Genomic DNA, 12240 nt, shown 5'->3' with positions numbered 1-12240 from the left:
TCATGGGGGACTTCAACCACCCCAGGGTTTATGATCGTGAGGCTGCTGCTGCCTGTCCATGGGTCCCCTCATCCACTCGCTCGGCCTGGCCAGGTGGCCTGTAGCAAACTCCCACTACAGTATCCCTTGTTCCTGCCCTCCCTTTAATCCTGACTCACAAGCTCTCCATCAGCTCCTCATCCATCCCCAGGTGGAGTTCCACACACTCCAGCTGCGGTCTGATATAGAGAACAATACCTGCTCTCTGTCTCCCCTGCCCGTCCTTCCTAAAGAGCCTGTATCCTTCCATTCTGACACTCCAGCTGTAGCAGCCATCCCACCATGTCTCCACGATGATGGTCTCCATGATCATAGTATGATCCATGGTCCATTTTTCCCTGGATTTAATTTATTAACACACAAAGGCAACCATTGTGAAACTGTAAGGTTCTGGTAACTGTTGCAAGGTAATTTAACACTGTTTTCATCTTTTGTAAAATAAGCCATAAAATTTAAGACTGCTTTTTCATTGCCTAAGAATCACTTTATTCAGTGTATGTGGGGCTACATGTTTTCAGGATTGATAATAGGACAGCACTGGGGGTTCTGAGGTGAATAGTACTTGTAGTAATAGTCCTTTAATATTTTTCTGTTTAACTGTTTCATAAAGAAGTTGTATGAAAAAACACTCTTGGACTTCAACTATGGGTGTATATTCAAGGTAGTATCCATTTGAGAACTGAAGTTCCTTTAATGATTGAAATACTGCTGGTGGTGTTCGAGCAGAAGATGACTACAAGCTTGCTGTCAACAGCAAAGCTGCTTATCTACCTGGAAAATCTAGGTAGATTTGTAAAAACAAACAGAAAACCATTTTGTTATGAGCCAACAGAAGCAAAAAATATTCCAGCAAATTAAGATATGCTGGTCTAAATTAGTTTCATTAACTTGCTTTGGTAATAGGAGTCACAAGTCCTCCAAACTAAAATGATCTCGTTTCCAAATACGAAGTTGAAGGTTTGGTCAGTTCATATGGAAGAATTCACAAAGGTCTTAACAGAACGAGGGAGGAAGGAGTCGGGAGGGGTGGGTGGGGATGGATGATTTGGGGTATTAAACGAAATCTTTTCATATATTTAGCAGCTGTGTTGTCCATATATGGTGACTTCAACTCACTGCTTTTATCCAAAGACTGTATGTGACCGACTTCTAGTTGTAGTAAAGTTGCTGTAAGACATAGAGTATATTTTGGAAGAGGTTGTTTTCTTCCTACCTTTTCATCTCTTAATTTTTTGATTGCTTCGTGGCGCTGTGTGCTTGGTTTTACTTCATCACCTCTGTGGATGGCCTCTTAGAGGAATAAAGCAAAAAACCTTTTGTGTTTAAGTAAGGGGACCCTACCTTGTTCCCTTCGCTACCTTAAGGACCTCTCAAACTCATACTAATCAGAGAAATTCTTCTCAACAGTAACTTTCCTCTTACTGCCTAAATGAAGAAAAAAGCGTATGAGCTGGTTCCAAATAACAGCTCTTGGCTCTTTTTTTTTTTAAAAAAAAGGCAACAACCACCCCCCCACACCCTCCCCACCCCCAGTTTTGAATAGCGTTTATACGCTTCTGTATCAAGACAGCAAGCAATCCTGGTGTTGCTGCTGTTCATGAGGATACATAGATACTATTCAACACGGAATCCGGGTCCCTGAAAGGTTGACCTGTTCTGTTACGGCACGTTCTTGTCAGCCTTGCGCTGGGTGCGTCTTTCTGAAGAACCCTTTTACAACTTCTGGTTTAGGTACAGTACGGCTCGTAAGGCCAGCAGAAGTTATTCCTTTGGGGAAGCTAGCAAAACATGCACCTGGTAAGCCATGGAGTGAAGGGCTGGTACGTGAGTTGTGCGTAGGAGCGGGACTTCTGGGGTGGTGGAGGGAACGCAGAATAAGGCTAGAGGTTTAGTGCATAAACAAGTTGATGTGCGGTCTCTTGTGATCTTACATTATTTAGGATATTGTCAGAATCCTTACTGTAACTTGTTCTGGTGTCTGTAACAACTATTTTATACTAGTGCTAGGTGTCGAAGCCATAATATTGTGAGGTTGCTTCTTCCAGTCCTCACTCCCTTTTGGATGTAGGTAGAAGAAAATATTCTGGGTACAATGGTGGAATAAATTAATCATTAATGGAAGTTGAGAACGAGCAGAGTTCTGAATGTTAACTCTTGTTATTAGAGCAGTACAAAATTAGATTCTTAAACTTTGTGACTTCCACTTACACTAAGGGCAATTCAGAAAATAGTGTCCTTGTGCCTGGGAAATTTGAAAAAGGCCTTAATAGCTCCTTCTGTTCATCCTTGAATGGAAAAGTGTGGCATCTCTGAACTAGCTGCTGATTAAAAGGGACGTGGAGAGCACAGCGAGTAAGTTTTCAGACCTACCTTGTTGTCCTAGACGTAGGAAAAATGGAAATTATGATTTTTTTGGCTGGAGTACTCACTTGTTTGTGGCACTGTGGTAAGGAGAAACAAGCATGGCTTCTTTATGTTGCTTACTGAATTTTGAAATATTTTAGCAATAAAGTTGTCCAGACAGCTTGAAATGTCATCTGTACTCCAAGTACTAACGTTGAAAAGTTTCAGCTGCAAGATAACCTGTTCTAGAATCATGAAACTCAGAAATGGATACTGTAATTCCTTGGAGAGAAGCTGGTGACTGCAGTCCATTGGATAGCTTTCAGAAATCCTAGGCAGATTCCTGATTTGCATGTGTCTTCCAAATAATTACATCAGTAACAGATATGCTGTTAAATATTAGCCCAGGTAACAAGTTTAATCATAGTAGTTTAGTGTATTTACAGTAATAGTCTTGAGATTACACTTTTGAACATCACTGATACCACTTTCTAAATATTGTGTGATAATTAAGGATTCATTACTCTCTTTCTGGGCTGCCTGTGAACTTCTGAGGAGGGGAGGCTTGAACATACAATAAAACAGCATGTAACCTTTCATCCTTCCCTTTGAGTGAAATGCACAACTATTGTCTAACATGCTTAAAACAAATGGGCCACTGAAAATCACCAGTTGGCTTCCAGAGACAGCTATTTGTTTGATGCATCTTTCTGACTTCTTTGGTCAGCTGTTGGGAATCTGCTTAATCCAGTGCAGTATTTTTGGGGGTTTCTACTCCATGAACTGCACAGTGTCCTGTCCTGGTCTGCCAATACTGACAAGAACCTCTGAAATACAGAGCTGCATACTCACTGTGTTAATTAAGCCTTTTAAGTGTGTTGGTCATGTACTGGGAAAATATACTGAGTACTAAGCAAGCTGGAGTTGTAGCTGTGGAAAGTTTGAAGAGGAACTGGGAGGAGGGAAATGGCTAGGTGTCAGAAAAACATTTTGATTCATGTGGAATTTTTTTCATGGAAGTGAAAGAACTTTTTTTTTCTTGTTGGTGCTCAGAAGTACCTCTGCTGTTGGAGGATGTGCCTCAGTATCAGAATCTTACTATTTTATCTCATCTGTACCTACTGACAGTGTTTGTACTTAAAAATGGAAGAGTTTTGCTAAATGTTACCTTGTTACACATTTGGTGTGTAACTAATTCTATCTAATATTTCTACAGGCATATATTCAGTGGAACTGGTAAATGACAGCTTGTATGAATGGCACGTTAAGCTTCTAAAGTAAGTAATCACAGGTATGGTGAATGTTTTGAAGCTGAAAATGGCAGGAATGACACATGTCAAAAATCTGTGCCATGTTATAGGAGGCCTTGTCTATTGAGCTGCTACTATAGCAAAGTGCTGTACAGTGATTTGACACCCCTTTTCAAGTGCTGTGAATAGGTCTGATGTTCTGCCATCAAGAAAAAAATCGAGTGCATGCAGCAAATGTCTTCCTGAGTGACTGAGAGAAGATAAGAAGTATTGAGTGTGTTTATCCTGGCAAAAAGTGTCTGAAAGCAAATGAACTGTGTGCAGACTAGTTGAGGGGGTAAATCTCAGAGAGGAAAGAGCCCATTTGCATAAGGAACACTGTTGTTACTAGAACAAATAATTGTGAACTGGCCTAGTACAAGATGGGCTGGAAATGATAGATTTTTAAGCATTTTTTTCTGAAGCAGCTTCCTGTTGGTAGGATGGGGACAAACTACCCAAGTATTTCTGAAATGAGATCTCATAAGTGTTTGGTTTCACCTGGGCTGGATTTAATACCCCGTCATTTTGTTTAACATCTGCATTTGGCTTGCTGCAGACATTTTTTTGACTTTTTTAAAAGCTGCTGGGGTGTCAGAGCCTCAGTGGGATTAACCCAGCAGCATCTGAATTAATGTCTAGGCTGCTCACCACCAGCATTTTGCAACAAAGAATTGCTGGAATTCTGCTGAGCAAAAGCTGCTGGCTTTAGTATTTCTGCTGATGCAGATGACTTCAAACAGCTGACACAGATCTCTGATCACATATTCCATAAAGGATTCACTGTGTCATGAAAACTAGATCACTACAGTCTTCCTGTTAAAATCTCTCCTCCCCTGCCTCCCCTCTTGGGACATGCATTTCCAGTGAACTGAAGAGAATTAAAATTTCTGTTTTCAAATAAACAGGTTATTTTGTGCTCTGTGTGTGCTAACTTGATAGTGTTGGGAATTTAATGCGACAAACTTCTATGCTGATCTTACGGCAAAGCCTTTACTTAGCAAAGGGAGTGAGAGTTTTCTACAAGTCACTCCAAATTACAGTTTGTAAACTACAAATACAGAAAGAAGCTCTTCAAGAGTAATTACTATTTACAGGTAGTGAAAATATTCATTTCATCTAAGATGTCTCCCCTGCTTGTTTTATAGAGTTGATCCTGATAGCCCACTGCATAGTGATCTTCAGGTCTTAAAAGAAAAAGAAGGTGTAGAATACATTTTACTCAACTTCTCTTTTAAGGTATGTGTCTGTGGGAAGAAATACTGGGGTTAAGTTTGTTTCTTACTGTAGGAAGTGATGGAAATGACCCTCAGCTGTTACTTGGGTTAAGACGGAGGTGTGACATAAAGAAAAAAGAACAACATGTAACTTGAAGTGTGACACTAAAGCTTCCCAAAGGTGGCTTTTCAGCCAATACTGTGGAAGTGTGACTCGTACAGAACTGAAAAATGTTACTGCTTTAAATCCAATTTGCCAAGTAAGGCTATTGAAATACTTCCTGGTTAGGAAAACACTGTCACTGTATAGTTCTTAACCTGTTTTTTGTTATGCTTTTCAGGATAACTTCCCTTTTGATCCTCCCTTTGTGCGAGTGGTGTCTCCTGTGCTCACAGGAGGGTAGGTTTGAGTTGCTTTACAGAAATTTTACTTTGTAGTAAAAATGTTACAACTCAAGATAGGTTGACTGAGTTTGCAGGGAACAATATGAGACTACCATGTATGTAGACTTGAAGAAATATCCCCTAAGTGTATATTCATGAGCTGCTGTAGACCTTGAGTTTGGTGAAGAGCTCCAAGCGTGATATGGAGACTTGCTGCTTAAGCCTCATGAACTAGTAGGAGCCGAACAGCTGGGTGCATATACCAGACAGGTGCAAGTGCTTTGAATTGCTTAGTTAGTGTCTAGCTTTGAAAGACTTTGTGCCTGCCATAATCTTTAAGAACTGGCATCTTTGTGGATGGTGAACAACAGTAGTAACAGCAATGTTAAGAATAGTAATGTGGTTTGAGTTAGTGCTTTGAAAGGGGTCTTGATCCCTGTGTTGCCTTAAACTTGCTCTGTAATCTTAAGTGACTCTCTTGCTGCTAACACTGCCATACAGTTTTTGTCTAAAATCATCTAAAGGTACTGAATTTAACTGACACCATGTTGCAGAAGTCATCTAAAACATGTTTGAAGTCCTGTCTGTGGAGTGGAAAGTTGTGTATATCCACAGAGAAAATTAAATTCACTTTCTGAGGTTTTTAAGCATCTCCTGCTGATAGAAAATTGCACCTGTGCATTGGAAAATGTAGTCAGTGACGGCTGGTGCTGATTCTGATTTCATTTTGATTGCCATGTCTCTCTTGCGTTCAGGGAAAGGTTAGTGTAGTTAAGTAGTGTTCATGAGGATTGCTGCTACCAAAGAAATCAACAAGCAGTGCCAGACACTAGAAAACTCACTTGGACTCTGGTTTTGTTGTCCTCGGACGACTTTGTAGAATGAAATAGTGGCCCAGAAGGTTTGGATTTCAGTCATTGTTTCACTGTGAATGTTGTACAGATCTACATTATTTGAACATTTTGATCATAGGGCAGACTACTTATTTTGAGTGGTAAATTCTACTCCCTCAGTGCAGGTTTAGTGACAACCAGGCGTGCTGACTGCTGAGTCCCAGTCAGCACCATGCATACGAAGTGTTACTGACACTAGAAAGTGGTTTATAGGAAAAGAGCAAGTGAAGATCTGCTTTTGATTTATATGTGCACCTACATTGTTCAGAGTTGTATTAAAATTATTTACACAAGTGAATTTTTTTTGCTCGTTTTTTTATATAATTACACATCAGTACTACATACACATAGTATAGCTATAAAAAGCAACCTTCCTTTTTTCATGGCCTACGTGCAGTTGTGCAGACTAGCAGTCACTGATTTTTAACTGTGTACTTAGCACAATTTTTTTTTTTCAGTTGGGTCTCCCAGCACTAATCTTCTCTGCATAAATGTAGCATGGCTAACTAGTTACAGTGTATTGCTGGTTCAAGGGCATTTCAGCTTTATGTGAACAAAAAATTTAACAAACTAGCCTGCAAAAGCTTAAAGTGCTGTGAACAGTTTCATCTTTTTACTAACTGCAGATGTCATATTTTCTTTTGTTTGTTTCCAGGTATGTCCTAGGTGGAGGTGCATTATGCATGGAACTTCTTACTAAACAGGTGAACACAGACTCTGTTATCTGGATAATAACAAAGCTTGCTTTAAAGTAAGGAAAATAGGTGTTTTCCCCTGAGCTGAAGAAGCCCTGTGTGGAATAAATTACACACTCCAAAGGGAACATGGTGGAATAAACCTCACTCCCACAAGATTTCCCTTGCTAATCTTGTGTAAGATTTTCTTGCCTGGATTGATTACAAGAGGTCTGAGGAAGAGGCACAAAGTGAGAGCGCATCAACTTTGAATTCTTAGAATTTATGGCAGGAAGCAAGTGGAAAGAGGGAGTTTGGAGGAGCAAGACACTTTGTTTTCTTTTCCAGAAGGCTCTGCTACTGCATGGTCAGCTCTGGAGAAGCGAGGAATGCAGAAGGTTCTAGGCATAGATGACTCGTGTAGACAGAGGGATCAGTTTTTCTCTTTAAAACAAGTAAATGCGTGAAGTAACTATTTGCAGGCTCTGGCAGAAACTTTTGTGAACCCTGGAAGGTAAAGCAATGCCAGAGAGAAGCAGTAATTTCCATGGAAGCAAAATTGTCACAGCTTATTTAATGGCTTCAGTCTTGGTTTCCTACAACCAGAAGTTGTCATTTCTGTTGTGACATTGCTGAAAATGTGTAAATGCTGTAACAATGGAGCTCTCCTTGTTTCTGTCTTGCTGCATTTTGGAAATGTGTGATTCAGCCTTTTCATTGTTCCTACAGCATCTTAGTACTATATATATCACTTCCCAGATTTTCTCTGGAAAAACAAAAATTGCTGACTGAAAACAAGTAGTTAAAACTAAAACTGCAGTGCAGTGGGGAAAAAAAAAAGCCAAAGTGCACCTTCCAAAATAGATTCACACAGTGAGCACAAGAAGCGCGTACATATTACATAAAAATACTCTTTTTTCCTCTAGGGCTGGAGCAGTGCCTATTCAATAGAATCAGTCATCATGCAGATCAATGCCACTTTAGTCAAAGGAAAAGCCAGAGTACAGTTTGGAGCCAATAAGGTAAATGCACTGTATATATCAATTACACAAATTACTGTTAGGCTTCCATTTCTTTGCTGACTTGCATAGAAGATACTCAATGACAGAATTGTCATTGCAAATATATTTGCACTTTGATTTATTTTGATGTCTGGTGCATGTGTGAATGTTTTGTTGGCAGTTAACTATGAGTTTGTTAAGAAATGATGACTGTATGAGGAGGATAAAACCTTGGGATGTGCAGGGTATGTCATTAGTTGGACTTGTGCTATCCCTGTATTGGCAAGGGAGGGAAGGGAAAGAGGATTTGGGATTGGGAATTGTGAGTATTTGGTAATTCTAGCTCTGAGAAGGGCTGTAGATGACAGCCCGACTGCCAGGATCACATACACTAATGTTACCAAGTTCTCCTCCTTTTGCCTGGACTAGACACCTGCAAAGTTTCAGGAGAGGGTCAAAAATAATGGCATGCATATTTCTGAGTTAGCCATTCAGCATTAATTGAAATTCTAATTGTGTTCAAGTGTGCATCCTGGTAACAGGCCATACTTTAAAAGACTTTGAAGTACTAAATGCCGTTTTCGGAGATGTTTAAATATATAGGTCAATGACATAGTCACTTCAGTGACAGTTTTTAAGTACTGGTTTAAGGGTAGTGAACTAAGTGAGGTGTAAAAATTTGATCACAGTTCTGCCTAACCCAGTAACTTCAGCTGAGCGAGACAGTTACTGTGGGGGTTGCCTGAAGCCTGCCGTTTTGGGTGCACACCCTTCTGACTCAAGTTCTCATTCCAGCAGCAGGGATGTGCAAATTATTGTCAATAATGATGGAAGAGAAATGGGAAAATAAGGGTATTTATCATGAAAATATTGTACCTTAAAGCCAGGGGTGTTCTAACATAGGGCATGGTTTTTCTTCGTAAGCTCACCGTGGAGTTTCCTTGTGGAACTCTTAAGTTAATGTGTCTCAATGCAGGTGTTCTTATGTTAATTTTTTCTCTTTTCAGAATCAATATAATCTAGCAAGAGCACAGCAGTCCTATAAGTCACTAGTACAAATACATGAGAAAAACGGTATGTATACTCTTGCGATTTTGTTCTTGCCTGCACAGCAGCCTGGGAGTTGGTAGCTGGCTGCAGCAGAACAGTGCCAGTGTCTTATGTTGGCTTGGAAAGACCATAGATGGAGTTTCCTTTTTCTCAACTTGCACTAGGAAGACAATAGTGTTTTAAGTGACTTGACTAACAATCACTGCAACTTTTCTAGCTAGTGAATGTTCCATGTGTTCCTGCTGCCTTTTGAAAGGTAACTGAATTTTGTTTCCAGCCAGTTGATCTAGTAACTTTATGGTTACTGTAGCTTTTAAAGTGTCTTATTTGTTAGCTAAGTATCTTCGGGGAAAGGGGCAAACCTCCGGAAAGGCTTTGTTTCAATGCAGCATGACCTTTGGAGTACTAGTCATGAAGGAAGAGGTGAAGTGGAAAGAAAGACCAGAGAGTAAAAAAAATACAAAAAAATCCAAGTGAAGTGCACTGGCTGGAAAGCTGTCCCATAGAAATGGAGGACACGTATTGATTTCCCTTTCCCCCCCCATTTAAAGCCAGTTAATGGTCTCTCAGCTGCATAAAACAATTATTCAGGTGCTTCAGGTGTAATTGCATTCATTATGGAAGGATCAGAAGACAAAAAATGACTGAGGCTTTAAAAGGTTTAAGTGACTTATATGCTATGTAAAAGTAGTTGGCAGAGTTAGTACCCTGGTCTTGTGATGAGGGAGTTAGTCCCAGTCACCACTTCTGTGATGTCCTTTGATCCAGGTTGGACACAATGTCCTCTGGGAATTCGTGTTGCTGTGAACATAGAACACATTTCAGTGACTGTAGTGAGCATCTCTGTTTCCCTACCTCTAAAACTGAGCATAGTACCTTCTCTATTATTGGGAGGAAGATCAAAGATAGCGACTTTAAAATGTTTTCCAATTTTATGATGTTTTGATCTTGCCATTTGCTTTTTTTCATTTGCTGTAGAGGCCAGCATGTCTGTCTGTATACTTCTAGCTATGTGGTTGCCTTGACGAGAGTAATTACTGCTGTGTCAGGGGCTGTACACAAAGCATTCACAGCATTTATTGCTGCTGTGAAAGGTGCCTGTAACTTAGAGCTGCTACCAGTACTCTGGAACAACATCAATAGGCCCTGTACTTGCTGTACAAAAATTTAGAGTATTTTTTTACAGTAGTGTCTGGGAGAATTAAGATTGGAGATCTGGAGGTGGCTAGGAAAAGCTGTGCGCAGTCGATCAGGTACGACTCAACTGCTCAACATGCCAAATCCTGTCGGGAGCCAAGTTACTCCACTGACATTTCTGGGTCCGTTCCTACAGGAAGATTTGCAGAAGTGGGATAAACCATTGAAATGTTTGTGCATGCCTAACTCTTCAGTCCACCAGATGGGATTCATGTATAATTAGCCCAGTGTAGTCAAGTTTGTATGTCTCTGCATTAAGGCTCAAAGACTTGGGGGTTTTACCTGTATTCCCTTTGATTTTGTTACAGCAATGTTCCTTCTTCAGCAGCTTCTGCTCTCGAAGTCCAGCTTGCCTAACTTGGGACAGCTGCTGCCACTACAAAAATCTGACCAAACAAAAAACCCACAAACTTGGAAGTGTTTCATTTTCGTGCCCAAATACTGTGTCTGATCCTGGAATATGCTACGTGCTTTATCTCCAGCTGCAGACACTAGTGTTTAGGGCACTGGGTCTTGTTGAGCTGCCCTACTTAGAGAGGAAAGGAAAGGAAGGAGCCAGATGAGGCTTCCATCTCCCACAAATTCAGAGTGTGATGGTAAGATTATCTTCATGTAGCAGTGTCAGTACCTAACATGTTTCTCTGTTCTCCATAGGTTGGTACACTCCTCCGAAAGAAGATGGCTAATACTGAGGACTGTTGTATACCTGGACCAATGTCAACAAAACAAGCTCTTTTTTATGTTTTCCAACACACAGACTCAAGCTATGAGTGCCCCTATAACAGCCGTACTGAAGACTTTAGCTATTAGATAAGTTAGTGGATAATCTGTCAACTGACACGTAAAGTATAAGTTACAGCCTTACCATTCCGCTCTTCTTAGGTATCTGGACTGAGCAGTTTGGGCCTTTACCATACTTGTTTTTATGGATTAAGCATATTTGGGCCACACCCTCCCTTCTCCCTTTTTTTAATTTGAAGGCGTAAGCTTCCTACAGCAGGCTCTCAAGTTACTAAAGATCATTCAGTAGGAGTGAGTTGTTCACACACTTTTGTGTATTTCTTACCTTTTGCAAAATGCAGACTGCAGAGACTTGCGTTGTATTGTTTCATTTAAAACCAAGAAGTTTAATACCTTGTTTAATACTGTTTTAGGAAATGTCAGATCTTGCAAATCGCAGTAGTTTTTCTGGTCTAAAATGGCAGCATTTGTAGTATTTCCAAATTAATGATATAGGAAAAACACATGTATTTTAAGTCATTAAACACTTTTCATGGCTGTATGAGAATATGAATTGTTTCTTGGAAAAGATGCTCTTTGTTTAGATTATGTTAACTGTTTGGTTTGGTCTTTTGTTTTCTTTTTTTGTTTAGGGTTTTTTTGGTGGTGTTTTTTTAAGCAGAGCAAGGCTGTGCCAATAAAACCTTGTAACTAGTCACTTCCACTGGGGCATCAGAACTTGCTGGGCTGTTCCTGCTACTGGTTGGCTCAACCTCCTTAACAAGAAGAGCCACAGTATGAAGCTTGAAGCTATTTAAAATACTAAAAACCTTTTTAGGTGTTCCATTTTATTAACGGGTTGTTGCAATCATTTGTAAACTAATGAACCTATGAAGTGATTGGCACAAATTGGGATGAAAGTCCTTGAATGAAAAATTTTTATATAAAAGCTACAATAAAGTACAAAAACGTGTCATCTGATTCAGAGGTTTAAGGAATGTTGCCATAGTCACGGCAGTGGTTTTGTTCTTGAGACTAATGGGAACTGTTCTTTTGATTAGGAAACTGATCTGGGTCTGTGTAATTACACTATATTTCATTGCCTTACCTAAATCGATTCCGTTTTGGTTGTAGTACTTGTCATTAGGCCTTTGCACCCCTTTGGGGCCAAGAGGAGGCTGTGTACCACGGACTAAGCACTTTTCAGAAGCGCAGAAGCATGTTTTTGTTATTTTTTTTTTAGTTGTCGACTTTGTGCTCTTTCTGTCAGGCGCCCACAGCTCCTTGTGCATTTGCTTCTAGATCCAGTTTTTAGCTAGAAAGGAACGAGGGGAGAGGTTTGGCACTGCTTGTAATCCCGTGTTGTTTCACATGTACGGTGGGTGGCTTCCCAGCCCTCCGGCTTGCCTGGCCCTGCCGCTGTGGCCTCCCGG

General features: G+C 40.3%; 1 protein-coding gene across 1 annotated transcript; it reads left to right on the top strand.

Annotated features, from left to right (window-relative positions):
• The first annotated feature begins 732 nt into the window (after positions 1–732).
• Positions 733–11365, top strand: LOC104506283 (ubiquitin-conjugating enzyme E2 Q2-like). The gene is made up of 9 exons (XM_010147184.1): positions 733–823; positions 1771–1836; positions 3599–3659; positions 4820–4910; positions 5230–5288; positions 6821–6869; positions 7766–7861; positions 8848–8914; positions 10742–11365. Exons 1-9 carry the CDS (start codon positions 733–735, stop codon positions 10771–10773), a joined length of 612 nt encoding a protein of 203 aa, XP_010145486.1. The 3' UTR covers positions 10774–11365.
• The last annotated feature ends 875 nt before the right edge of the window (positions 11366–12240 follow it).

This window comes from Eurypyga helias, unplaced genomic scaffold (assembly GCF_000690775.1).
Source record: "Eurypyga helias isolate BGI_N326 unplaced genomic scaffold, ASM69077v1 scaffold13762, whole genome shotgun sequence".
NCBI classification, from domain to species: domain Eukaryota; kingdom Metazoa; phylum Chordata; class Aves; order Eurypygiformes; family Eurypygidae; genus Eurypyga; species Eurypyga helias.
This window is presented reverse-complemented; position numbering and strand designations above follow the sequence as displayed.

Bases quoted from the DNA above. Each gene is read 5' to 3' on its own strand.
- LOC104506283 (XM_010147184.1), top strand. From the start codon at position 733: ATGATTGAAATACTGCTGGTGGTGTTCGAGCAGAAGATGACTACAAGC. The intron at 824-1,770 runs GTAGATTTGTAA...CTTCTGGTTTAG, and splicing joins TATCTACCTGGAAAATCTAG to GTACAGTACGGCTCGTAAGG. The intron at 6,870-7,765 runs GTGAACACAGAC...TTTTTCCTCTAG, and splicing joins TGGAACTTCTTACTAAACAG to GGCTGGAGCAGTGCCTATTC.